The following is a 27,514-nucleotide window of genomic DNA, read 5'->3' on the forward strand; positions in this document are numbered from 1 at the left end:
TTTCTTACACGTCCCCCCGCCCCCCAAGATGTGGATGTGTCACTCTGTTGTAGCAAAAACAACATGGAGTTTTGTGGCACCTTAAAGACTAACATATTTATTATGGCCTTCATAGAGTTGAGTCCACTTCATCAGATGTGTGAAGTGTTAGCCTGAGTTGCAAGTATATATCTCCCACCCCCAGTGGAGGCTGGTGGCTCCAATGTCAGTGGGCAGTGAATCCGCTCCAGGTTTCTGACTGGTTCTGACTGAAACTTGGAGCGGATTCACTGCCCCACTGACATCGGAGCTGCCAGCCTCCAGTCACCACCCCATAACCTGCCAACTTATTTTACTTATTATTATTATTATTATTATATCCCACCTTTTCCCCAATACTGGGACTCAAGGTGGCTTTACAACATCAAAACTTGTACAATTAAAGCCTATAAATAGAAGTATACAAAAGTTAAAAGCTAAAAATATAATTAAATCATCAATAATATTAAAATTGTATTAGAATATCAAGAAAACAAGAAATATTTATTAATTTATTGCATTTCTATCCCTCCTTTTTTCTTCTTGCAAGGAACCCAAGGCGGCTTACCTTCTCCTCCTCCTCTCCATCTTATCCTCACAACAACCACCCTGTGAGGTGGGTTGGGCTGAGAGTCTGTGACTGGCCCAAAGTCACCCAGTGAGCTCCCATGGCTGAGTGGGGACTAGAACCCAGATCTCCTGACTCCCAGTCCAACGCTCTAGCCCCTGCACCACACTGGATCACGCTTCTGGTGAAGTGGACTCCAGTCCATGGAAGTGTATGCCATAATAAATACTCAAGGCCTTTAAGGTGCCACAGGACTTTCTGTTGTTGCCTCCCCGCCCCCAATATTTTGTGCCTACAAATTCCTGATGATGCACTCTTCGTCTCTGGATACTTTGGGGATGGTGTTGTGTTCAGCTTAATCTAGGAATGCTAAGCCCAGACAGATATCCTGTGTTGTGTGCCAGTGAGCTCATTGGCATAAAGACAGAAGAACGTTGCAGGACAAAGGGAGTGTACATGCCAAGTTTTATCCCCCTTGGTTGTAGAATATTTCTGGTCATCTAAAGTGCTATCAAGTAGTAATTTCCTCCTTGATGCCCCTAAATATAATTCTTGACAGTGAAGATCATCAACGTAGGCTACGTTAAGAACTCAGTTGCTAGGTCCAGTCAGCTGTGTTTGCAGGAAGAATCCTTGAAAGAGGAGGACGAGAGGATCACTATAGCTTCCAATCTTACCGTTGCTAGACTTCTTGGGGTATCCCAGATGCTGTGGTTTCCCTTGAAGACAGCGATAAGCTGTCACATTTCTATTTTGGCTCCATTTTTGCCATGCTAGGCAGTTTTCTGTGGTAGAGCTTCCATTCTGGACTGAAAGCTTTACTCTCAGTGTATGTGTAAAACCCAGATGCATTTGCCTGCTTTTATTGGTAGCGTTACCAGGTTCTTTTCCCTAATAAAAACCTGGGTTCCACTACATGCCTGCCTTGGAGTTATTTATGCACTGTCAATTAACTGGCAGTAAAGTAATCTCACAACTCTCTGCTGCAACGTCTGCTCCGTGCTACCAAATTATTGGTTTTGTTCTTTGTGTTACAAGAGACTAAACTGTGAGGGTCCTGTAGCCTTCACATGCCTGCGATTTGTATCGAGGCAATATATGATGCAGATGAAAGAAGCCAGATCTCCTTTCCTGATGGTTTGTGCAAAGCTTTCATAAAAAGCAAATGAAGCTCCCGCTGTTACGCCTCTGGCAAAAATTAAGTGGTGTATTCCACACATACATATGTACCCCCCTATGGCTTTTCATGCCCTGCATAGGCATAAATCAGATTCCAATAAAAAATAATACCAGTTGTTTTCCTGTTTTGCTTTTGCCCTGAGATTGGAGGCTGAAATGCATCCATGTGTGTGTACATTTGTTTAAAAGCCAGGAGTCCCCCCACCCCATAACTTTGAAAGAATGAGACCATCAAATTATCTGCCTGAATACAGAAGGGGCTCAGGAAAATACTTATTCACAAGCTATGCTATGTTCTGTAATAATGAAGGCTCAGCTCCACTACTGATTTTAAATGCCTGGACCATGCCTGGAACCCTTGAAGTAATAATGACTGGTAGTGCCTCTGAGCACATTCAGAGAGCCTTTCCCTCACCGCCCAATATGCAAAGCAAATCCTAAAATAAAAAGGGCAAGCAATGGATTTGTTGTTTCCTTCAGGTTTTCTGTATTCCCCTGTGCATATCTTTAAGTGCCCTGCTTTGGAAATCTCTGCTATAAATTTCCTTGGCTGATCTCTTCCTAAGTAACTCTCCATCTGCTTTTTCATGGTCTACTGGAGATTCCAAATGTGTCCTTTGCACAGATGATAATCTTGTCTTTGTGCCTGATGCCCCTCTAAATGAGTTAGCATCGGTTTCCGTATCACTGGGCTATCGATCCCCCTGATGTTGGCGAGGGAGGGGGAGAATAAATGCTTGATGCATGGTTTGGTCTGCGTACATAAGCAGCAGGATAAATGATGTGTGTTTTTCCTTCCTTCATACCCCTTTTGGAAGGGAGGCAAGCACCTTCTGATTTACTGCAGCTAGGGATGTTGGAGAATTTCACTTGGTCCACATTTTTAAGCAAATAAACCTACTTTTCTCTTCCTGGACTAATAGGTACATTGGAATGCAGTTATCCTTCAGACTGCACACTTCTCCAGATTTTGCAATGCAGTTCTCAGCTCAAAATTGCTTACAGAAACCCATATTTTAAGGGGAAACGCATACAATTTAAATGCATATTTCATGTATATTTTTAAAGCAGAAAAATGGAATGCAACGCCTGTATGACTGAACACATTTGAAACTGACACAGACTGGAAATAGACCAGCAGTCCGTCAATCCCTAACTGTAGCCTGCCTGTGTCAAGGAGCAAAGGTGACGAGAGCTGGGTTGTCTGGTCAGTTTTACTACTTGACACAGCTGACCAGAGCTGGGACCACCCTGAGGGATACAAGATCCTCACCCAAAACCTTGTCACTTGTTCCCCTCACATGTTTTCTGCCTTCCCTCAGTGTGGCTGTTCAGACAACACACTGACCCACACTCAGTGGTTGAGTGTGGGTTGTTGTTGAACTGTGGGTTGTTTGTTGAACAGAGGGTTATCCTGTTGTCTGAATGTCTGCAGGGGGGCTTGTTGACCATGCTTATTTTCTCAAACAAGCCATCTTGAGAACCCATGGTTTGTTGTTGGGTTGTTCAGGGTGGTTAACAAGCCACACTGCATGGTTCACAAGCCACCCTGGCTGTCTGCAGACAACACACTAATCCACGGTTCAACAAACAACCCACAGTTCAACAGCAACCCAAATTCAACCGCTGAGTGTGGGTTGGCGTGTTGTCTGAACAGTCTCAATGGCTCCTTTTACTTCTTCAAATAGGGGTGGTGCTTGTTATTTTATGCAGACTACTCATGCCCCGGCCAAATTCAGTAAATACAGCTATTCCCAGCATGGAGATTATGATGTTAAAAGATAAGGAGCCTATCAGAAAAAAAGAGGTGGCAACCCTAATTCAGCACTAACAGGGTCAAATACACAGGGAATCACACCCAGACTTTTAAGAGCAAAGCATGCAAAGCCCTGGGCCTTGATGGATGGATCTGTCAGTTCCAGTTTCTCCCACATTCTATTTTTTAAAATCTCAAGATCTTTTTGTCCCAAATATAGAGAACATTGCAAATTTTGGTAAATTCTTATCAAAACCGCAACAAAATCCTTACCCATCCCTAGACTTCTGTATTCCTCCTTCGCCACCCATCCATTTTGCTTCTCCTACCACACCTTCTTCCACTAGTTCTCAGTGGGATAGTAAACGTGTGTCTGGGCACCACTTCATCCTGCAGTCAGTCGCTCACATGATTTGTTGGCCTTCCATGTCATCAATATCATCATTGAATCAGAGTTGGAAGGGACCTTGGAGGTCATCCAGTCTGACCCCCTGCTTAATCCTGTATCTGCAATGCAGGATGCAGCCACAACATCCCTGAGAGATGGCTGCCCGGCCTCTTCTTAACCTCCAGCAGAGAGCACATCCCCTCTCTAGACTTTCTGTTCCATTGTTGAACAGCTCTTACCGTTAGGAAGTTTCTCCCAACACTCAGCCAGAATCTTCTTCCCTGCAACTTCTACCCATTGGTTCTAGTCCTGCCCGCTGGAGTATCATCTTCTGCTCCATCTTCTGCATGATAGCCATCCAGCTATTTGAAGACCATTATCATATCTCCCCTTAATCTTCTCCAGGCTAAACAGCTCTTTCAACTGTTCCTCATAGGACTTGGTTTTCAGACCCCGCATGGACATGCTCCAGTTTGGCAACATTGTCTGGCACTCAAAGCTAGTCACAGTACTCTAGAAGTGTCCTGACTGTTGTAGAATAGAACACAACTATTACCACCATCACTGCTAGTAGTAATCTACCTGCATCAGCTATAGCTGTTTGTCTGCACTTTGGGTTTGAATAGACTCCTGAGAACCTCGGGATACAGCGCCCCAAAAGTGTCCATTCTTGATTCATGGGAAGCTCATGCCTACACAAGCCAATTCCCCTCCCTTAATATTGTTTAAACCATTTTCCATACACCATTTCCCAGAGACTGAGGTCTTCTGCCCTACCACTTCCATAATAAGTGTAATAAAATCCATCTGGGCTATTTCTGGAGGGTCCCCACTCATTTATTATCACTTTTATTTCATCCCCTTCTTCATGTCCAGAACGTCAGCCGTAATTTCTTGACAAGCCGAATCGAACTGTGTAATCTCACCACAGGGACCATCTCACCAGACTCGGGCAATCAGTGTTGTGCCATTTTGATGTCCCCTGGGTACTGAGTGCCACTTGGAATGAAACTGACCTAGCAAGCCCAATCCATGCTTTCTGCTAGGGACAGTCTGACGGTTGTTGATGGGATCGTAGCTTTTACGCCAGACAGACCGATCTTTATCAAAGCTGACATTGATTGGCAGCAATGGGAATCTCATTGGATGATTGGAAGGAGGGGTGGAAATATATCATGCAAAGCTAGAAAATAGTCCAGCTGCAGAAGTATTAGAGAGGGGAAGCAGAGCATTATTTAGTGGATGGATTGGTTTCAATCTCTACCTTAAAAAACAAAAACAAAACACACCCAATACCTCCTTTTTGTTTTTAGATGATTAATGTTACCAAGGATCATTGCCTGGAAATTATCAATCAGTTTGAACCATGTCCAGAGAACAAGAAACAAGGAGCTCTTGGGATTGACGGTAAGATTCCAGTTACTTTTATGGGCAGAACTGAGAGTGGCTGAATGTTAGATAATGTTGGATGCTTTCACTGAATATTGTCTGATCTTCCATGAAGAATGGGCATCTTTCTTGATCCTGATTAATTTGGCTTTCCTTCTGGAACAATTTTCAGGATGGGGTTGTTGTTGTTGTCGTCAATTTCCTACCCACCTTTCTCTAGCCTACAAACCCCAGGTGTGGTCCAGTTCCATAAAATAAATGAAATAATAAAGAAATGCATCTCATAAAAATCCAGGACAATTTGAAAACATCATGCCATTCCAATTCAAACACTTTCCAAAAGAGGAAAGCCTTCACTTTCTTTTGGAAGATGATAATGTTTCTTAAAGTCTGCTGAATGGAGTTCCCAAGATACAGTAGCAAGAAAAGGCCTGTGCATTGTAGCAGCAGGTGAACCACCTCCTCTTGGAGTAGATCTAAAAGCTCATCGTGGTTCTTACACAGGGCAAGATGCAGGAGGAGTGAGAGAACCACACTGTTTTCCTGATCAACTGAGATTAGAATGGGCAAAGAGATTTTAGAAAGGACTAGGTGGCAAAGATCCAGTCTCTTCTACTCTGCAAAGTACCTGCACACTGATGGTGTGTTGTTGTTGTTGTTGTTGTTGTTGTTCTGCTGCGGGACCTGAAAGTTCCGTGAGACCTGAAAAGAATAGCCTTAAAAGGTATGAGATGGAACATCGGCTGTGTGTGTGTGTGTGTGTGTGTGTGTGGGTGTTCTCCTAGTAGACATTCCCTTGAAGCAATTTTCCGTCACAGCATCTTAGAGATGTAGGAATCCCTCTTACCCCATATAACAGATATAATTCCAAATCAATTGTTGTTCTCCCCAAACTCAGACACTGCCCCATTGCAATTTCTGACTGTTCTGTGGGCTGCGCATTCACTGAACAGGAAGCCTTTTGCTTCCATGGCACTGCACAACCCCTCTCCACCTTCCGGTGTGTTTGCGTTTGAGCTTACCCACTTTCCCTGCTTCCAGTTCAGCTCCCAAGCTGGGAAGGAAGAGTGTGGGAAGCATTTCTTTGGAATACACCCTAAGAAACTGTCACTTAGCTGCTCTCACATCAAGGCTGTGAACTCTAGCTTCCTGCTGCCAGTAGAAATGATTATTTTTCCTTTCGTTATATTTGAGCTGATGGGCAAAGCACATGCTAATTAACGTCGTCAAATTTTTTTTAGCATTCTACTTCAGCACCTCCGAAAGACGTGGCAGAGTTTGTTCGCAAGGTGCTCTGTAAGTAGAGCTATGCTCTCCCCTTATGGAATGAGGCGTGGATTCATTTGTCAAGGGCAGCCCTGGCTAGCACTGCTCGTGTGCCACGCACCCTGTTAAACCTGATCTTGCTTGACTCATCTCCTGTTGTATTCACTTAAACTAGACCTTATGTCTACTGGATGATGCATTAGGCAGTGGTTGCTGCTGGCTCCAATTTTGGTGTGGCTGTGAATCCATTCCGTGTTTCAGCCAGAACCAGCCAGAACTCTAAAGGAGCTATCCCAAGTGCTGAACCTATTTGGGGGATAGGGTTCAGCACCTTGGATAGCTCCTTTAGAGTTCTGGCTGGTTCTGACTGAAACATGGAATGGATTCACAGCCCCACAGAAATTGGAGCCCCCAGCCCCCACTGGTGTTAGGTATGTCATGTGTGTGTCAGAAATGGATCGTCCTTCCCCCTTCACAGTCAACACCACAAGGCAGGGATGTACGAAAGTCACTTACCTTTTCGACGGGGTGATTCGTGGCGGGGGCCAAAATCCTAACCTGGCCAGCTCCGCTCCGCAGCAACTCCGCGGAGCCGCCGGCCGGGTGCATTCGCAGGCACCGCGTGGAGCCTGCAGGCGCAAATGGCGGCGGCTACGGCGGCTGCCATTTGCATTCCTGTTTTTTTGCCATGTAAATATTTCTGTAGACTATCACGGCAAAAAACCAGGGGCGCAAATGGCGGCCGCTATGCCATTTGCGCCCCTGTCTTTCCCCGTGATAGGCTACATAAATATTTACATAGCCTATCACGGCAAAAAAAGGGGTGGCTATGGCGGCCGCCATTTACGTTCCCTTTTTTTGCCGTGATTGCGTCCCTGCGGAGGCCGTGATAGGCTATATGTAAGTATTTACATAGCCTATCACGGCAAAAATAGGGAAGTGAATGGTGGCTGCAGACGCGGCCGCCGTTCGCAAAGCAGCGCGAATGACACCAGGTAAGTGTCCTGTTTCGCGTGCCTTTCGCAGGGTGGTGGGGCGGGGGGCTTCGTTCCGCCATGGATTTCGGGGGCCGAATGCACTGGCATTTGGCCTCACCGAGATCTGTGGTGGAATTCTCTGACATCTCTACCATGAGGAGACAAAGCTTCAAGCTGATACAACTTTGTTTTGCTAGAAACTCGCCTCTTTACAAATGCAGATTCCAGGAAACTCTCAGATGGCCTCAGGCCCCTAAACAACTAATCTGCAACCCCTAATTAGAGGAGGTGAACTGGAGGGTAGTGAAGTTGCTGTCAGTTTCGGCATGAACCTCACCGCCAGACTTGCCTCACAGGGATTCCCCTTCCTTAGGGTGGCTCCCTCCTATGTTGACTGGCTATCCTGGCAGAGTGTCTGAGCCCTGCCCCTAACTTTTCCCACTTTGCTGTGCGACGTGCCCTAGTGTCTCTTTAGTCATGCTCCTCTTCCTCCTCCCCCTCTTCAGAAACTTGAGTTCTAACAGTGGAAGGAGAAGGCAGGGACTCAGCCTGGGCCATCTGTTGGTCAAGGTCTTGGGAGGACTCTCTCCCAGCATGTTGGCACACGAGGGAAGGTCCCTCCCCTGGCCTCTGATCTAGGTGCTCCAACTCTGATTCAGAATTGGAGCTGACAAACATCTCAAGGCTCTTGGACTCATCCCTGACAGTGTGAGTCAGTGCTGCGACGTCAGTGTTATTGACTTCAGGAATAATGGTCATTAAGACCAGCAGTGTGTGTGTGTGTGTGTGTGTGTGTGTGTGTCTATGGGAAAATCCTGTTGAATTCATAGCAAATCATTCCATCTAAGAGCCAACATAAATGGAGCCAAAACTGGACTGGGAAGCAAAGTGGAGGTATAAGCATGCTTGAGGGAACCACAAAATGTACAGAAATACAAAAGCAAATATTAAAATAATAAAAGCAAAGGGGGCAAATAATAATCCAAATAATTGGCCCAGTGAGAACTGAGCATGCTCAGTAGCCATGTTGAATGTCAGCTGGGGGAAAAATAGGAGGGGGAAGACGGAATGGGCTGTCTTGGAGAAGGGCATGGCTGGCTGGAATGCCAAAACAGTGAACGCCTTCCTGCAAGGAGGGGAGGATACTGAGATGACTTCTGGTTTTGGGGGCCTAATTTCTCCCCCCACCCCAAAAACATTGGAGGCGTTTTCTTTTCACTGCCGCATGAATTGCAGAAAAAAAGATGGGCTGAAAAGTTTGGCCCAGCACTAGTTTAAATGCCATGTGAGCCTCCCTCCCATTATTGAAATTAATATCTGATCAGTGTTCATGTGGAAGAGAAAATGGGGAAGGGCATTTGTACTGCAAATGAGCACTCCAGCCAAGACCAGTTTTGCATTTGCATGCCAAAACCCAATTTCAAGGCTTATGTACCCCCCCCAAGCTTAAGTTAACAAACAAGCTAAAAATAAAAGCAATGACTTTTGCATATGAACACAGAATATTGGTAGTTGTGGGAGAACAACGATCAAGACGGCACTTGCAAACATGCATCCTTTGGCCTTTTCTTTTCCGACATGTGTTCTGAAATGTGAGCAACGTTCCCATCTCCCCAGTGCCTAATCCCCACCTCTTGCAGATGTCCACTGTTTCTGAAGCTGTTGTTTCGCAAAGCTACAGCAGCCTTTAAAGTTATTGATTTCATGCGACTGGATTAAGTTAGAATCAGGCTTGAAAAATGATCATGCCTTGTTGATTCTGATAAGAAGTCAGGCGGGGAAAATGGAGAGATAAATGAAGGCTCAACGCCAGCCGATCCCTGCTAACGGATTCAGCCAAAGAAAATATACCGACGATTCTTTCTACTGGAAAACCAAGTTCATGGTGGCTAGTCTGTCCCACTGCCCCCCACCCCAATAAGGCCTGGGTGGGGTTGCACTCCCACTGAAGGCTCAGGGACATAGCTTGATGGATCTTGGATCCAGAACTGCTCCTGGATGGCCGATGGCCAGGAAGACTTACCCAGCTTGGCTGTCACCCTCCCCAAGGAAGGTAGGTCTGGCCACATTGATCCATGCCTCCCTATCGATTGCACTCTCAGTGATCGGAAGCTCTCCAACTTGGAGGCTTCCAGTCATCCACTGCAGGGCGGTAGCAGCAGCAGAGGTGATCTTTGCCTCCCTGTCATCCCACCCTGCATTTTTCGCTAGACGGGCATTTCTGCCCATCAGATGAAGACATTTGGGAGGGGGAGGGAAGGAGGCTGAAAGAGGCTTAGGATTACTCGTATCCTGGCTTCTCTGGTCTCCTCCCCTCCCTGCCGACTGGAACGGCCCCTTTCCCCCCCTCTTCAAGGTCACTTCTCCAACGTTGGAGAGCAGCCAGTGCGGTTCTTTCCATGCTGGCTGTGAGGGGGCAGGGTGTACTGATGTACTGTTCTTTGGAGCATTGTGGGAAGTTTTAATGGTCACTTCAGCCCACCTGGCCAGCGCTACTTCAGAGCACTAGGCTGGGAAAAAATATTAAAGCGAGGGTGTCGGGGGTGGGGGGCTCCCCAGCACACTGGGGCTCTGGCAGCTGCCCAAAGATACCACGTACTGGTGCTGGCCTGATGATTATAACTAGGAATGGAGTGAGTCTTTGGAAGATATTCAAGCAGAGACTGGACAGCCATCAGTCAGGGATGCTTTAAAGTGGTTTCCTGATGGCCTAAATTGCCTTCAAACCCAACTCAAAGGATGGGGGCTTACACCTCACCCACATCCTCCCTGCCCTCTGAATCATTATCTCCTCTCACCTTGCCTGTTACTCCCTCTTTCTTCTCCACAGTAAGGCCTTTCAAACATTCTAGTCCTCAGGCTGTTTTTTTGAGCATTCAGCTCAAAAAGGCTATTTAATTTTCAGGGTAAGACAGAGTGGGGCCCACACCCCCCTAATGATAACAAAGTTATCCAATCTTTGGGGGAGCGGAGAGATCCCAAGTCCTTACATGCTGTTCGTAATAACCATGGAGACTTAAACTCAGCTGCTGAATAATTTCCATATGTTGGTATTAAAAATCAACCTCTTGTAAAGGGCGACATGTACAGTCAGGGCCAGAAATATTGGAACAAGGATAACTGTTTTGGCAGTTGGCCTCTGTACACGACCACATTGAAGTTGAAAGGAAACACACCCAGATGGGAGCGAAGTCGGGACTTTCAGCTGTAATTCAAGGGGTTTGGCAAAAGTGGGGCACTAACCATTCAGGAAGGACGCCCAGTGGCATACACCCCACCCCCATCATTGGGGGGCTCATAAGTAATGGAACGAATGGCTGACAAGCAGCTGCATGGCCAGGTGTGGCCTGTTTCCTGGGCACCCCATGACCAATCAAGCAGATAAAAGGCCTGGAGGTGGTTCTGAGTGTTACATTTGCATATGGTAGCTGTTCACTGGAACCCCCAACATGAGGTCCAAAGATGTGTCCATGCGAGTGAAGGAGGCCCTCATTAGGCTGAGGAAACAAAATAAACCCATCAGAGAGATCGCAAAAACAGTGGGAGTGGCCAACACAATAGTTTGGAACATCCTGAAAAAGAAGGAATTAACTGGCAAGCTCAGCAACAGCAAAAGGCCTGGAAGACCACGGAAGACAACTAAAGTGGATGACCGCAGAATTCTGCTCATGGTGAAGAGGAACCCTCTCACAACATCTAGCCAGGTCAAGAATGCTCTTGCGGAGGGAGGCATGTCATTGTCAACATCTACAATCAAGAGACGGCTTTATGAATGTAAATACTGAGGCTTCACAACAAGGTGCAAACCACTGGTAACACTCAAGAACAGACAGGCCAGATTAGCCTTTGCCAGCAAACACCTAAGAAAGCCTGCCCAGTTCTGGAATAAGATTCTTTGGACTGATGAGACCGAGATTAACTTGTATCAGAATGATGGGAAGAGAAAAGTATGGAGAAGGAAAGGAACAGCTCATGATCCAAAGCATTCCACATCATCTGTCAAACATGGTGGAGGCAGTGTTATGGCATGGGCATGTATGGCTGCCAATGGAACTGGCTCACTGGTGTTTATTGATGACCTGACTGCTGATAAAAGCAGCAGGATGAATTCTGAAATGTATAGGGCTATACTTTCTGCTCAGATTCAGCCGACTGCTACCAAACTGATAGGACGCTGCTTCATATTGCAGATGGATAATGACCCAAAACATACAGCAAAAGCTACCCCAGGGTTTCTCAAGGCAAAGAAGTGGGATGTTCTTCAATGGCCAAGTCAGTCACCTGATCTCCACCCAATAGAGCATGCTTTTCACTTACTGAAGACAAGACTAAAGGCAGAAAGACCCACAAACAGGCAGCAGCTGAAGGCAGCTGCAGTGAAAGCCTGGCAAAGCATCTCAAGGGAGGAAACGCAGCATTGGGTCATGTTGATGGGTTCCAGACTTCAGGCAGTCATTGACTGCAAAGGATTTTCATCCAGGTATTAAAGGCGACCCTTAAGTTTGAAATGATGTTGGTTTGTTCCATTATGAGCCACCAATGATGGGTGTGTGTGTATGCCACTGGCTGTCCTTCCTGAATGGTTAGTGCCCCACTTTTGTCAAGCCCCTTGAATTACAACTGAAAGTCCTGACTTTGCTCCCATTTGGGTGTGTTTCCTTTCAACTTCGATGTGGTGGTATACAGAGGCCAACTGCCAAAACAGTTATCCTTGTTCCAATATTTCTGGCCCTGACTGTATGTGACTGAAGACATCAATTACACACACACACACACACACACACACATATATTACGTCAGACATCCAAGGTGATACACTTCAAGCCAGGTTGCTAGGAAATCTATAGCAACAAAAATTGACAAAGCTGTCACAAGCCAAGAGCAGACACAAAGTCAAACAGCAAAAACACTGTTGTGGAAGGTTAGGAAGTCTCTATACCAAGCCAAGTGGATGTGAGTCAGAAAACGCAGATCACCCAGCTGAAAACAAAAAAGCCAATGGCAAATCATTAGAAAGGTCCGATGAAAGGCTCTAAAAGCTTCAGTCTGGCTTTCAGGGGGGGTTGGGAGCAGAGAAATCACATTAGGCAAAGCTTTGGGCTGGTGTACCTGCTTTTGAAAGCATTTGCCTCATTGAAATCCACATCTGTCACCCCCAGTGGGATCCATTGAAAGATTGCTGGAGGAACCCAGGAAAAGTTCTGGCAGCTTAAAAGATGCTTGGGTAGTTTTGCTCCATCTCGCAAGTAGCTTTGCATATCACAGCCAGGCTCTCCGGGCGTAATTATGCTTCATGGCGAAATCAATTCTCCATGGGCCTGGCCCTCTCAAATGTCAAAGATCACGTGGAAGAACACGTTTTTTTGTTATGGTGCATTTGCTGATCTGGATAATTTTTCTAAACAGAAAGCTGAGCTTCCATCAGCTACCCTTTGTGAGCAATTGGAATGATATTGTGCGTGTGTGTGGAGAGGAAGCGGGGCGGATATTGCATGTTAGTTTGTTGCACACCTGGGACCAAGGGAACAACCTCTGTGTGGAACAGATCTCTCACACTGGGAGCTCTGTGGGAAGAGCACTGACTTCTTATTCCCTGAACTGTGCTGTTTGAAGAAAGGATGCTTATCACAGAACCTTAAAGCTACAGTGGCTCTTGAACAGGGATGGTGGCAGAGTCCGGTTCCAGGCTCGAGATCCACAGGTTACCGCCAGCTCGGGCCCCCAGACAGGAGTTGTCAGACTGCCATGCTTGCCTGACTTGTTGTGTGCCCCGCTGCTCCAGCAAACCACCATGCTGTGCAAAATGGTGGCTTGGCCTTTTCCGTAAAGGCCAATTTTACATAAATGGCAGCCATAAAGAGGCTCACTTACACAACATTACGGGCATAAATGGTCTATTTAGACCATTTACGCCTGTAATGTTGCATCCATGGGCCTCTTTACTGCTGCCATTTTGCACAGAATGGCGGCTCTATGCTACCTCAAGTATAAGTCTGCCTATGTACAACAGTTGCTGGGGAACTTGGGCGGGAGGGTGCTGTGGTACTCCTGTCCTGGTTGTGGGTTTCCTTTGGGCATCTGGTTGGTCACTGTGTGAACAGAATGTTGGACTAGATGGACCCTGGGTCTGATCCAGCAGGGCTCTTCTTAGGTTCTGATATCCTTAGGGTCACTCTGTTGTCTAAGCACAGTCCCGGGGCCATGATCTGATATGGCCTGTGATGCAGCCACCTTGGGTGGGGTCGCTGCCCTGATAGGACATAGCCTAGCAATTCCATTGTAAACCTCCTTGTTCTGTAGGGATGTTTGAGGAATTCTGATAAAAACCACCCTGTTCTGCAACTGTGGACATTTTTGCAGACTGGAAAGCAGTTATTCTCCAGATGTCACCATTTTGCAATGAAAACGACATCTTAGTCACAACAGCGTGTTTGATTGAAGCTGAAATGAACAGGTGCCTTCCATCTTGGCAGGCTGGAAGGCACCCTGCAACTCATTTACACAGAAGTAGCATCCATGTTTTACTACCTTAGCCCAAACACATGGATTGTTCAAACCTACAGTATCATAAGGGGAAGAGTCAGAATGGAGTCAGCTCTTCTGGAAGAAGCAGTCAGCTGTGGCTGAGAGCATCCAAGTCAGGGCTTAATCTCCCATTTTCCCTCAATTTCTCCTCACAACAACTCTATGAGGTAGGTTAGGCTTGAGAGGTTATTATTATTATTATTTATTTCATTTCTATACTGCCCAATAGCCGAAGCTGTCTGGACAGTTCACAGCCATTCACAAAAACAAATGACCAGACCAAGGTCACCCAGTGAGTTTTGTGGCATGATCCCGGGCCTCACAGCCCTAGTCCATGACTCTAACCGCAGCACGACATGGGCTGATCAATCGCATCGCCACTCACCCTACCTGATCTTCAACCCTGCAGGATTCACCAACTACATGCGCAGCCCAGCTGGGGACATTTTCAACCCAGAACACTACCAAGTCAACCAAGACATGGCTCATCCTTTGAGCCACTACTTCATCACCTCTTCTCATAACACCTACCTCATGGGGGACCAGCTGATGTCTCAGTCCAGAGTCGACATGTACGCTTGGGTTCTGCAGTCTGGATGCCGTTGCGTAGAAGGTAAAGCTCCTGAAGCATACGTCCCATTGACCCGTTTAAACACACACCGCTGCCGCTGCGCACTGTGGAATAATCTGTGCATTCCGTAGCTTCTGGTTTCCATCCATCACCTTAAAAGAGGGGATGGTTGTGAGTCAGAGGAAGTTGCCTTTATTGCTGACTCCTGCCTGGAATCTGGAGAATTGGGAGAATTGTTTAGCTTGGAGAAAAGGAGGGGAAGGGGAGACATGATAGAGGGCTACAAAATTAGGCATGGTGTGGAGAATGTGGGGAGGGAGACATTTTTCTCCCTCTCTCAAAATCCTAGAACCCGGGGCATACCATGAAGCTGACTGGGGGGAGATTCAGGGTAGATAAAAGGAAGGCCTTCACCCAGTGCAGAGTTATACTATGGAATTCTCTATCACAGGATGTAGTGATGGCCACCAGTTTAGATGGTTTTCAAAGGGGATTGGACAAATTCATGAAAGCTGTCAATGGCTACTTGTTTTGATGGCTGTGTGCTACCTCCAGTACCAGAGATGGTATGCCTATGTATACCAGTTGCTGGGGAACATGGGTGGGAGGGTGCTGTTGTGCTCATGTCCTGCTTGTGGGTTCCTGGTTGGCCACTGTGTGAACAGAATTCTGGACTTGATGGACCCTGCTCTGATCCAGCAGGACTCTTCTTATGTTCTTATGTTCTTAACTGCTCAGGCCCAGGGTACGCAATCTCATCCTTCTGGGGTCCCAGCATTCCCCAGATGACCAAGCCCCCTTCCCCTAAACACCCATCATTGGGTGCTTTCCCAGCTTTTGTGCAGATTTTCCCCCATTCTAAAAGGCTGAAATCCCTCTTCTAGGGCTTAGTTACTGACAGGAAGAGCATTAAGCTAAAATATACTGGTACTTTGGCCATGCCCCTTTGCCTTTGGCCCCGCCCAGCACTGGAATGCAGCTCCGGAGAGCTTCTCCGAAATGGAATTGGCCCTGTAGCAAGTTTGTTGGTGAGCAATAAGGTGGACTTCACAGCATCCCTGTATGCTGTTGGTAGCCACCTGTCACGTTCCTTTGTCCTCTCCTTTTGCAATCAACACACTCCAGGAAACAAAGCTTCAGGCCAACACTACTTTATTAGTCAACGACTCGCTTCTTTACAAATGCAGATTCTAGGAAACTCTCAGACTGCATCGAACCAGCTAATCCACACATCTACAAATACCAATAGAGGAGAGGAAGTGGAAGTTAGAGAAGTTGCCAGTAGTCTGGGCATGAAATTCACAGCCAGACCTGCTTGGCAGGGATGCCCCTCCCTTAGGGTGGCTCCCTACATTGGCTTCCATGAGTGTCTGGAGCGTCTGAGCCCTGCCCGTAACTTTTCCCACTTCATTCTGCAATGGACCCTAGCATCCCTCAAGTCACGCCCCTCACCCTCCTCCTCCTCTTCCCCCGAAACTTGGAGGGATGCGGGAGCTGTTCAGGCTGGGCCATCTGTGTGTCAGGGTCTTGGGAAGAAAGTGTTGCTGTATCTGGGCTCACTAGGGTAGGGGTGTATGGACCCCACCTACCTGGGTCCGCTGGGGGGTCCGCAGGGGGGGAGGCGATCCGGTCCTCCCCCCCAGAATCTTCCCTGGCTAGCTCCACTCAGCGGCAAGTCCGCAGAGCTGGCGCTGCCGGACTTCTGGCCGCGACTGGTCTATGGACACAAATTTGTGTGCCTCCCTTGGCCGTGATAGGCTATGTAAAGATTTACGTAGCCTATCACGGCAAAAAGGGAAGGACGCAAATGGCGTCGGCTATGCCGGACACCATTTTGCATCCGCACGGGGCAGCAGACGGACCTGGCCGGATCCGGAGCTGGTGGTGCCAGCCTGCCAGGTAGGATCCGGCCAGGTCGGACTTCGCGGGTGGCGGGGTGGGGTGGTCCATTCCACCACGGACTCCGGGGGGGGCGGATTCTCATTGAAGCCCGTGGCGGAATTCTCCGCCATCCCTACACTAGGGAGAGTTCCTCCCTCTGTTCTAGCTGTTCCAATCCTGACTCTGAGCTGCCAGACATCTCCACACGCTCAGATTCATTCCTGACACCACCTAGAGACCTGTGTAGTTTGGCGTAACCGACAGATAGTTAATAAGGAGTGTGGGCTTCTCACACAGGCTAGTAAATTACAGCTTTCACCGTGAAGCTGTTTTGCCCCACCAGATGAAGTCAGCTCCTAGAAAACGAGATAGGTTTCACTTCCCACAGGAAGGAGAGCCCCCCCACCCCCCGGGATGGGCAGAGGTAGCCTGTCAGCTCCTGAGCTTAGAGGGAGAAGAGACCTATAAAATCCAACCTGCAGGCTTTGTACTTTGGTCTCTCTCCATGGGGGAAAGCATGCTACCAGCCTGGAGAAACTTGTGCCTCCCTCTAGGAATGCCTTCTTGTCCATCTTGGGGACCCAGATAGACACTCAGATCTGACAACTTCATCGGCTGATGAGAGGTGTGAGCTTTCTTTGCATATTTATTCTGCATCTATTTTCTGTCAAGAAACTGTCATCCTTTTGCACAAGTGGCTTCATTTCACCTTGTAATTCAAATAAAAGAATCTATTTTGACTGGGCCCTGACATTATCAGGATCCCAGATCAACCCAAGCCCCCAAGCTGAAAGTGGCTCTGTTTCCCTAGTGGCAGAGACAGGAAGTCTTCCATCACATGCTTTTCCCCAAAGAAAACAAAATACCTGCTGATTGGGGAGGGAAGCAGTCTGTGGATCTGAACCCTAAATGTAAATTTCTGGTTCTTTCCCTTCTCAGTTGACTGTTGGGATGGGCCCGAAGGTGAGCCGATAGTCCATCACGGTTACACACTGACCTCCAAGATCCTTTTTAAAGATGTGATTGAGACCATCAACAAATATGCCTTCATCAAGAGCGAGTATGTATTCGTGTGGACCCTCCATTTTAAGAACTGAATGTAGATAGGGAGGGGGGATGTTATCCCAGTGAAAAATTATGACGGTTAATTCCTTTATTTTATTATTTGTGCCTTGTCCTGATGGGGGTCAATTTTGGAAATCGGGAGAGACGGGGGCGTGAACTCTTCCAGTTTGGTATTCCCAAGACTATTACGCAGGGTTACATGCATCTCCCCCCATCCCCCCCAGGCCTTTTTGCAGCCTCCACTGCCCCACTTCTACATATAGCAAAAATGGAAGGTGGTTTCCAGTAGTGGTTTTTCAGTTCCCTTGTCCTTCTGTCTATGACGGGCAAAACCAGAATCAGCAATACAAAAGAAACCCTGCTGGCATGATTTTCTTAGCTTGCAGAACTTACACAGGATGGCAAAGTTCAGGTTTTCTTGGTACAGAACTCAAAAATTTGAGAAGTCATCCTCAGATTCGTGTGTGTGGGGGTGAGATTACATGGAAAATTCAGGGTGGTTGCAGTGGTTTTCCTTTTCTTTTTGTTTTTCTGCTGCCTCTTTATTTAGCAGCAATGGTAGCAGAGCCACCCAAAGGAGGTAGAGGCCAGTGGCCGCCATTTTCTTTTCCCATAATTCCCCAGTTGTAGTTTTGTATCAGGGCAAAGGGGGGTTTTTTTGGGGGGGGAAGCAAACCTTGCTGCCAGCTGCCATTTTCTACCCAGAATGCCACAGAATAGCGCTATACCTGTGGCATTCTGGGAAACTAAAATGTCAGCTGCTAGCCTCCATGAGAAATTTGGCCCCTGCCAGGGATACAGTTGCCTCCAACCCCTGGATATTTGCCCCTGCTTCCCCCAAAATGTCACCCTCCATTTTGCCACATGCGAATGGGATAGTGAAATGGCAGGGGAAGGGGGTGACCGTCCTGATGGTAGGGGACAAACTCTAGGACAACAGCACAAATACCAATTTATGCCTACGATTCAAGCGAGCCACCTTCTCAGGCACACAGTACAAGGAAAGTGGTGAGAAAAAAATCACCTAAGTTGCTCAGTGCATGCAGATGCTCCTGGCTGTTTCCCATTGGAGTAGTCCGATGGCTGATTGTAAGCAGCCTAGATGCCTGCACAGGGAATAAATTGGGCAGTATTTTCTGCACTTTCCCCAACCACAGTCCTATTTATGAGACAGTTTATCTCGGTGTTTATCACCTCTGAATACTCTGAATTTCGCAGGAGCTTTTTACATTCAGGCAAAATGCGTGTAGCGGGGAGAGAACAGAACAAGCCACAAGGCCGGCCACTATTATAAAAGTGATAATTAAGTGATATTAAGGACCAGCTCAGAGGCTGCCAGCAAGCTACGTGCAGCTTGGCTTGCTGCTGTGCACAGGTTTAGAGATAACAAGGGGGTACTGGGAGTACAGGAAAGCCATTGTATACCATGTTTTTGTGATACATTATCCAGGAGTGGCAAATCTTTAACTCAATGAAGGAAAGATGGGTATTAAGGGAGATGGAATTCAGGCTGCACGACACACAGAAAACTGGGCTGTTTTTCTGATGGGCACAGAGAACTGAAGACTCATTGCTCAACCTGTTAGGACCCTGCTTTGGGTAGTGGCAATGTGTCCCTCTATTTTGCACTCAGAGACACGTTGCTGCCCCTCTGCAGTCTCTTGATCGTGCGGGGCTTTCCAGGAGGGCAGGAGAAAGTCTGTCATCAAAAGCCCAGTAAGATTAAGGGGCAGAAGCTGGAAAAAGACTTATATATAAAAGAAAAGTAGGAAGTATTAGAGTCCTCACCGGCTAAGCCTTCGCGCTTGCTGGAAACTGGGTTGGTACAAACTCTCTCACGGTCTGCACTTTGCAGCTGGATCCAAGAATATGACGGTGTCTATATATCAGCCAGTAATATATGTGTGTGACCTAACGTTTCTTGCTTGTTTGGGTCCCCCTGCCTCTGCCTTTCCCCACAGATATCCTGTCATTTTGTCAATTGAGAACCACTGCAGTGTTACCCAGCAGAAAAAGATGGCCCAGTATCTGACTGAAATCCTGGGGGACAAGCTGGACCTGTCTTCAGTGAGCAACGAAGACCTCACAAAACTGCCTTCCCCAGAGAGTCTGAAAGGGAAAATATTAGTCAAGGTACGCAAAAATGGCTTTTCACCATTCAGGCTTTTTTTTTCTTCTGATGCACATGCCTTGGTATAAGGTCATGGAATCATAGAATCATAGGGCGGGAAGGGGCCTACAAGACCATCGAGTCCAACGCCCTGCGCAATGCAGGAAGCCTGATTCCCAGGCGGTCTCCCATCCAAGGACTAACCAGGGCTGACCTTGCTTAGCTTCCGAGATCAGACGAGATCGGGCACATACAGTCCTTTGCTCAAGGTCAAAGAATCATAGGGTGGAAAGGGGCCTACAAGACCATCAAGTCCAACCCCCTGCTCCATGCAGGAAGCCTGATTCCCAGGCGGTCTCCCTTCTAAGGACTAACCAGGGCTGACCCTGCTTAACTTCCAAGATCAGACGAGGTCGGGCACATCCAGCCCTTTGCTCAAGGTCATAGATTCATAGGGTGGGAAGGGGCCTACAAGACCATTGAGTCCAACCCCCTGCTCCATGCAGGAAGCCTGATTCCCAGGCGGTCTCCCATCCAAGGACTAACCAGGGCTGACCTTGCTTAGCTTCCGAGATCAGACGAGATCGGGCACATACAGTCCTTTGCTCAAGGTCAAAGAATCCTAGGGTGGAAAGGGGCCTACAAGACCATCAAGTCCAACCCCCTGCTCAATGCAGGAAGCCTGATTCCCAGGCGGTCTCCCATCCAAGGACTAACCAGGGCTGACCCTGCTTAGCTTCCAAGATCAGACGAGATCGGGAGCATCTTCCACCCATGACTGCTCCTGATCGTAAGAGTTACAGAGCGTGCTTTGGCTGCTCCTCCTGGTCTTTGCTGTGGCCAACATCCACCAGCCACATGTATTTATTTTTTGTGTACATAAATCTGTGGTTGACTGTGTCTGAACTCCACTGTCTCTCCAGAATCCTCCTAACGTTAATCAGACTTTAATGCCACGTACTGTGAAGCTTGTGAGATTAGCCTCAGGAGACACTGGCGTCTTGGCTTCCCCTCCCATTCCATTCCTCTGTGTCAACCAGTTGGTCCCCATTACCTTTATCTAGGGATGTGGCAGGAGTCCAGGAAGGGGGTAGAGTCCAGCGGACTTCCCCCCACTTGGCTTCCTGGACTCCAGTCTGCGGAACTCCGTGCTTGCCTGACTTGGCATGTGCTGAGCTGGGCAAGTGCGGCAGTCCCTGCTGGTCCTCCAGGCTGCCATTCTGCGTAAAAATGGCGGCTCGGGCTTTTCCGTAAATCCCCATTTACGCAAATGGCAGCCTTACAGGGGCCATTTATGCAAGATGACAGGCGTAAATGGAGCATTTTTATTTTTATGCAAAATAGCAATTCGCTGAGGGATTGGGCGTGCGTGTACCACCTGGCAGCTCGCAGAGGATGGTGCAGACAGGGATGAGTTCAGCCATCCCTACCTCAGACCTACACCTTGAATTCAGAGCAGAAGGGTATTGGCAGCCAACAACGTGCTTCCTTTAATAGAGGTGTTATATTGTTCCTACATGCTGTTCCAACAACAATCTAGCTGCTGCATTTTGCATACCAGCATCCCCTGTGCCACCTTCAAGGACAACCCTGTGCAGAGTGCTTTGCAGAAATCTAAAGTAGGGATGTTGGAGGAATCCGGCCAGGGGGGTGGAGCTTGGCCCCCCGGACTTCAGCTCACTTTCCCACGAGCTGGTCTGACTCAATCTACATTGAGTTGGTCCAGTTAGTGGATTTTCGGAGGGTTTTTAAATTAGTGTAAAGAGTAATTTGCACAATTTGCAGTCACTTGTATTATTTGTCCAAATTTCAGCTGTAATTTGCACAAATTCCAGGTGTAATTTGTGCAAATTCTGGGTGTGATTTACACAAATTGTGCACATTGCAAGCGAAATGTGTGCAAATTGCGCATATTGCAGACGCAATGTGCGCAAATTGCTATTTACGCAATCCAAAAATAATCACAATGAAAATGTTCCCAGATTTTGGGAAGAAACCTGCAGCCCGGTTTGCAAGCTGAGTTGGGGGTGCTGTGGAAATGGTCATAGTGGGCAGGCCAGCCAAAGGTGGCCAAAAACGTACCGTGGGGAAGAGGTGTGCTCCGAGGGCTTGGTACCTGACAGTGGTGGGAATATGGTTTGCCACACCCTCTTGCCCTGACCATTTTTGCGGGAGCGCCCACTGGCCCTGCTGCACAGAGTCTTTTGCAAAGGTTTTTGGAAGCAGGGAACTTTGGGGGGCGGTCAAGATTTTCTTGGGGATAATGTTTTTCTTAGGGGGAAAAATGAAAGGTTTAGAGACCTTAGGGCAGGGGTAGGAGGAAAAGGAAGCAGTCAGTGGGGGGGGGAGGGGGGCCTTTTCAAGTGTTCAGCTGGAAAATGTAAAAAGTCTCAACTTTCTGCTGGGTGGAAAGCACATCCTTAGTTAGTTCTACACAAGGTACATAGTAAGCTGCTGTATTTTCCCATCATTATTCCACTCACAAAGCTAACCGCCTGTGATCCTTCAGATTCTGTCTCCTTTCTCTCCCCACCTCCACTTCATAAACATGTTTTTTGTCCCCCCCCCCCACATGCACCAACAGCGCATAGGTGTAAGGATGGGTCTGTGAAGTCTCTTGAAAGTTTATATTTGCCAGTTGTAAAATGAGGCCATGGCACCTTCTTGCTTCTAATGCATATGCTGTTTAAAAAAAAAAAAAAATCACAAACTTTTTATAGACTGTAGTCCAAATAATGGAGTCTGGGTACAAGTCTGCAAAAAAGAAAAAAGACTTTCAATGTCATTTGAAGACATTGGGGGCAGGGGTTGTAGCGGGGGGAAGAAAGGTCTAACAAGAAAAGCTTTCCACTGTGTTTACTTATTCTGGGCTAATCCTTCAGGAAGGTCAGTGTAAATGCCGAAGATGTCCTTAAGCAAACAACAGATGCAAAACAAAGGGGTCTAAATAAAGTGCCGCGTCACAATGCATCATGCCGCACGGGTGTGTTGGGGAAAGGCCACCAGAGACTGACATGAGCCGTGACATCGTCTTCTGTGGGAGGCTAGTCCAGAGGTGGAAAGAAAGCAGCAGCCTCTTCCTGCAAAACAAAGGGTGAAGGAACGCACACCACACGGAACACACGTCTACTCTAATTATGTATCATTATCAGTTTCATGCCAGTTTTTCACTGTCACGACTCCCCCATCTCCTCCACTAAGAATCTGGTGAACATCACTTTGGTGAAGGTGCTGAGGGCTATGCTAGAGCCCTGCTGGATGAGATCCAGCTAATCCAACGCCATTTTTCCCAGAGTGGCCCACCAGAAGCCACTAGGAACTCTGCAAAGCATGGTTTGAAGACAACAGGCCTCTCCTTGCTCTAGCTTCCCAGCAACTGGTATGCTCAGAGGTACACGGCCTCCGAGGCTGATGGTTCTATATGGCTACCATGTCTAGTAGCCCCTGATAGATCTCCCCTCCCCCATGAATTTGAAAAACCTCCCTTTTAAGCCATCTAAGCTAATGACCATCCCTAGCCCATCTGGCAGTGGATTCTCGAAGCTCTATGTGAGGAAGTACGTTCTTGTGTCTGTCCTGCATCTACTGACAATAAATGTCACTGGATTATTCTCCCTCAAATATTATGTGAGAATGAAGAAAAAGTTATTTTCCTTCATCCCATATATAGTTTTGTAAACCTCTATCATGTCCCCTCTTACCCACCTTTTCCTAAACTAAGCAGCCCAAAATGTTCATAGATTCCCCCACCCCCTTTATAGAACTGCAGTTCCCAGTGTTCCCCTGGAGGGAATGGCTATTAAACCACTTTAAGTCTATGGACGTAGACATATCCAAGATGGGTTCAGGAAACAGTTCTTATTGCACAGATGTCTAGAAAAAGTCCCACCTTGCTTTGACCTATGAGTACCTATTGAAGTTGAGTGTGTGTGTGTGTGTGTGTTGTGTGACTGAGCCTGGAGAAGAGAAGACAGCGGAGGGGGGACATCTTCAAATCCTTAATGGGCCATCACAGAGACGAGGGCAAAGACATGTTCCCTACTGCGCCAGAGGACAGGACTAGATCTAATGGGTGTATTTGATGGTAGAGTAGATGTGAGCTGAATATTAGAAAAGCCTTCTTCAGTAATGGAACCAATGATGCATAGGGGTGAGCTCTCCCTCACAGGAAGTTTTCAAGTTTTCAAGATGGCCTTGTAGGCCCCTTCCAACCCTACTATTCTATGACTACTATTCTATAAGTAGAAGCTGGACAGCTATCTGTTGGGGATGCGTCAGCAGCTCAGGATCTCCTGCATTGAGACCCCTCTGACTTAGCCATGTTCTGGGCTCTGTTGTAGCTTGATCCAAGATTGCTCCAACTACATCTGCCCACTCAGTTCCTCACTCTGAGAACAGAGTTTCTAGCTCTGGCCTACCTAAGTGCGTACGCCCTCTGGACTCACATAGAAACAAGAATATTATTGGAACAGCAGGTGTTCTGGTTGTTTTTTCTGCAATTCCCTGGTTCCCTACCTGACTTTCTCTCAAGGTTCAAGATGTGGCAGCTCAAGAAAGTCCTTAACATTGCACATAATGTATGGATGGAATTGGCTGCTGCAAAATGTAGTGGGTGGCTTTAAAAGGGGCTTAGATAAATTCCTGGAGGAGAAGGCCCTCAATGGCTACTAGTCCAGTATCAGAGGCAGAATGCCTATATACACCAGTTGCTGGGAACATGGGGGGGAGAGTGCTGTTGCACTTGTGTCCTGCTTGTGATTTCCTGGTTGACAGCTGGTTGGCCACTGTGTGAACAGAATGCTGGACTAGATGGACCCTTGGTCTGATCCAGCAGGGCAAGTCTTATGTTCTTATGATCTTATGTTCTTCTTAGTGATAGCCACTGGCTTCCAGGGCTTTTTTAAAAGGGCATCAGAGAAATTCCTAGCTGTGGGTAGAATTCAGTGGGGCATTTCCACCCGCACCAATTCTCTTCTGCCCCACCAATTCCATTGCACAAGCAGCCCCCACCGCTTGTGCAGTGGCAATTTAGCGCTTCCAGGGCAACTCAAAATGAGTAGAGACGCTCATTTCTGGAAGGAGGCAGGTCAGCCCACTTCGCCGACTTGCCTCCTTCCAGAAGTGTTTCTGCTCATTCAGGGGCTTCCTCTAGGAAGCACTAAATCTCCCTTGTGTAAGTGGTGGGTCCCAGTTGCGCAATGGAATCAGCGGGGCCCACCTCTTGCGGAAGGGAATTGGCGGGACAGAAGGGAATGGGTGGGGGCATAAGCATCCTATTAGATTCTGCTCTGTAATACCCAACTAGAAGCACCTCCATATTCAAAGTCAGTGTAATTCTGCATACCACTTACTCTGGAGCAAACACTGCCATGTGTGTGTGTACCTTTATGCTCTGCTTATAGGTTTTCCATTGGTTAATCACTGTGAGAAACAGGATGCTGGAAAAGTTGGTCTGATCCAGCATGACTCACCTTATATCCTCCTGACACTCACCAAGACTTGTTGGCTCTTTCATGGGGCAACTATCCTTAAGGCTCATTGGTGGAAACCATAAGGGTTAAACTCATTTCAAACTGGTGTAACTGAGAAATGTAGATGGTCCCTCAGTCATGTGGACCGGGAGAATTAAATGTTCCACAAAACCTGCGTCCAGTCCTTGGAAGAAGCATGATGTGGATGAGCCTTGCTTGTGACAGCATGTGTATGCGCAGGCATGCTCGTGAGATTGAAGGTTGTTGGCATGAGAGATATGCAAGTGGTAATGAGCCCTCTGACATTCTGAGCACATCGATAAACTGTCACACTAGTGGGAGAGAATTTTGTGTTTTGATATATGTATGTATAACCTTAACTGTGGCTGGCTGTGAAAGTCGTTATCTTTTTCACTGTAAAAATGGAACATTTAATGGGTGTTTTTTTTTTTTATGAACCAACCCCCCCCCCCATACAAACCTGACTCTTTCATAGCCAAGGTTAAATTTCAGCCAGAACTTTCTAACAGTCATTCAACCAATTGAATCAATTATCCATGAAAGTTAGGGAGGCTCCTTCCATAGAAGGTTTTCCAACATATGCAAGGCCAGCAACAGGGGCCTGTGCAGTGTTGGGCACCTGCTGTGGTCCTCAACCCTGGAGACCTCTGGACTTGGTGCTCCCCCTCCTTCCTGTTGCTGTCTGTTCACCAGTGATGCCTTTTAAAAACATCTGGATCTGGGAATTGCCATTTCAATTTCCTATCCTGCCCCAATGGAGAATTGCTCTTGGGCGTTGTGTAAAATGCTCTTTGGCATTATGTCCTGTTTGTGGGTTCCAGGTTGACAACTGGTTGGCCACTATGTAGGCAGGGTGCTGGATTGGATGGACCCTTGGTCTGATCCAGCATGGCTTTTCTTACGTTCTTAAAAGCAAAATGGCAGCTCCTAAACCTAGCTGCCTGGCAACGCTGCAAAGTAAGCCAGAGGGGCCCACTGGTGGTCTCCTGGCTGAGGGACCTTTCAAACTGGAAGCTGCTCTTGATGATAGGCTTTCCTTACAGGGTTGTTGGAAAGACCTCGGAGTATAATGTATGCATGTGTTTAGCTTAAGTATGTGGAATGCAGACAAACTGGAGAGGGTTCAGAAAAGGGCAGCGAAGATGGTCAGGGGAGTGGAAACAAAGCCCTATGAAGAGAGACTGAAAGAGCTGGGCATGTTTAGCCTTGAGATGAGAAGACTGAGGGGAGATAGGATAGCGCTCTTCAAGTACTGGAAAGGTTGTCACAGAGAGGAAGGCCAGCATCTATTCTTGATCATCCCAGAGTGCAGGACACAGAATAATGGGCTCAAGTGACAGGAAGCCAGATTCCGGCTGAACATCAGGAAAACCTTCCTGAGTGTTAGAGCAATATGACAATGGAACCGATTACCTGGGGAGGTGGTGGGCTCTCCCACACTGGAGGCATTCAAGATGAGGCTGGACAGCCACCTGCCAGGGATGCTCTGACTTAGGGATGTACGAAAATTCCGCCACGGATCTAGGGATGGGGGAGAATTTCTCCCCGAAACTTGGGGGGGGCAAGTGCCAACGTATTTGGCCCCCCGAAGTTGTTTCGGGGAGAAATTCTCCGCACCCCCTCCGCACCCCGCCCACCCCCCTGGATGGGACTTACCTTTCCTGAATGTCCCTCCCGGTGGCGGGTCCTGGCGGCGGTTCGGCAGGTCTTCGACAGGGGCAGAGGCGGCAGCCGGTCTTTTGACCGGCTGCCACCGCCACCATTCCAATAAAAGTAAAAAACCCCCACGCCCCCGTGATAGGCTACGTGACGATTAACGTAGCCTATCATGGCTAGATTTGCAAAGTCAGCCGTGATAGGCTACGTAAATCATCACGTAGCCTATCACGGGTGACTTAAAAAAAAAAAAAAAGCACGTACAGCTAATGGCGGCCCCCATAGGGAGCCGCCATTCGCGTTCCTTATTTGGTCGCTGTAGTCTATGTAAAGATTACATAGACTACGGCGAAAATAAGGGCAACGCTATTTGCGTTGCCCTTATTTTCGCCGTAGTCTACGTAAAGATTTACGTAGACTACAGTGACCAAATAAGGAACGCGAATGGCGGCTCCCTATGGGGGCCGCCATTTGCGTACATGCTTTTTTTTTTTTAAGTCACCCGTGATAGGCTACGTGATGATTAACGTAGCCTATCACGGCTGACTTTGCAGATCTAGCCATGATAGGCTATGTTAATCATCACGTAGCCTATCACGGGGGCGTTTTTTTTTTTTTTTCGCGGCCGGGCGAGGCGAGGCGCCTCCTCCCCGGCCTGAAATTCGTCCGGGCA

The 27,514-nt window shown here is 47.6% G+C and overlaps 1 protein-coding gene across 1 annotated transcript in view; it reads left to right on the plus strand.

The window, feature by feature from the left end:
* The window catches only part of PLCH2 (phospholipase C eta 2), a 144,058-nt gene that overhangs the window by 31,955 nt on the left and 84,589 nt on the right, over positions 1 to 27,514 (plus strand). The window contains exons 6-9 of the mRNA XM_084822068.1: positions 5,223 to 5,316; positions 14,476 to 14,679; positions 17,458 to 17,578; positions 19,545 to 19,716. Coding sequence (XP_084678194.1) covers positions 5,223 to 5,316; positions 14,476 to 14,679; positions 17,458 to 17,578; positions 19,545 to 19,716 — 591 coding nt within the window. The remainder of the gene's footprint in view (positions 1 to 5,222; positions 5,317 to 14,475; positions 14,680 to 17,457; positions 17,579 to 19,544; positions 19,717 to 27,514) is intronic.

This window comes from Heloderma suspectum, chromosome 15 (genome assembly GCF_057233095.1).
Source record: "Heloderma suspectum isolate Gila_16-S chromosome 15, 16-S_ref, whole genome shotgun sequence".
Lineage (NCBI taxonomy): Eukaryota > Metazoa > Chordata > Lepidosauria > Squamata > Helodermatidae > Heloderma > Heloderma suspectum.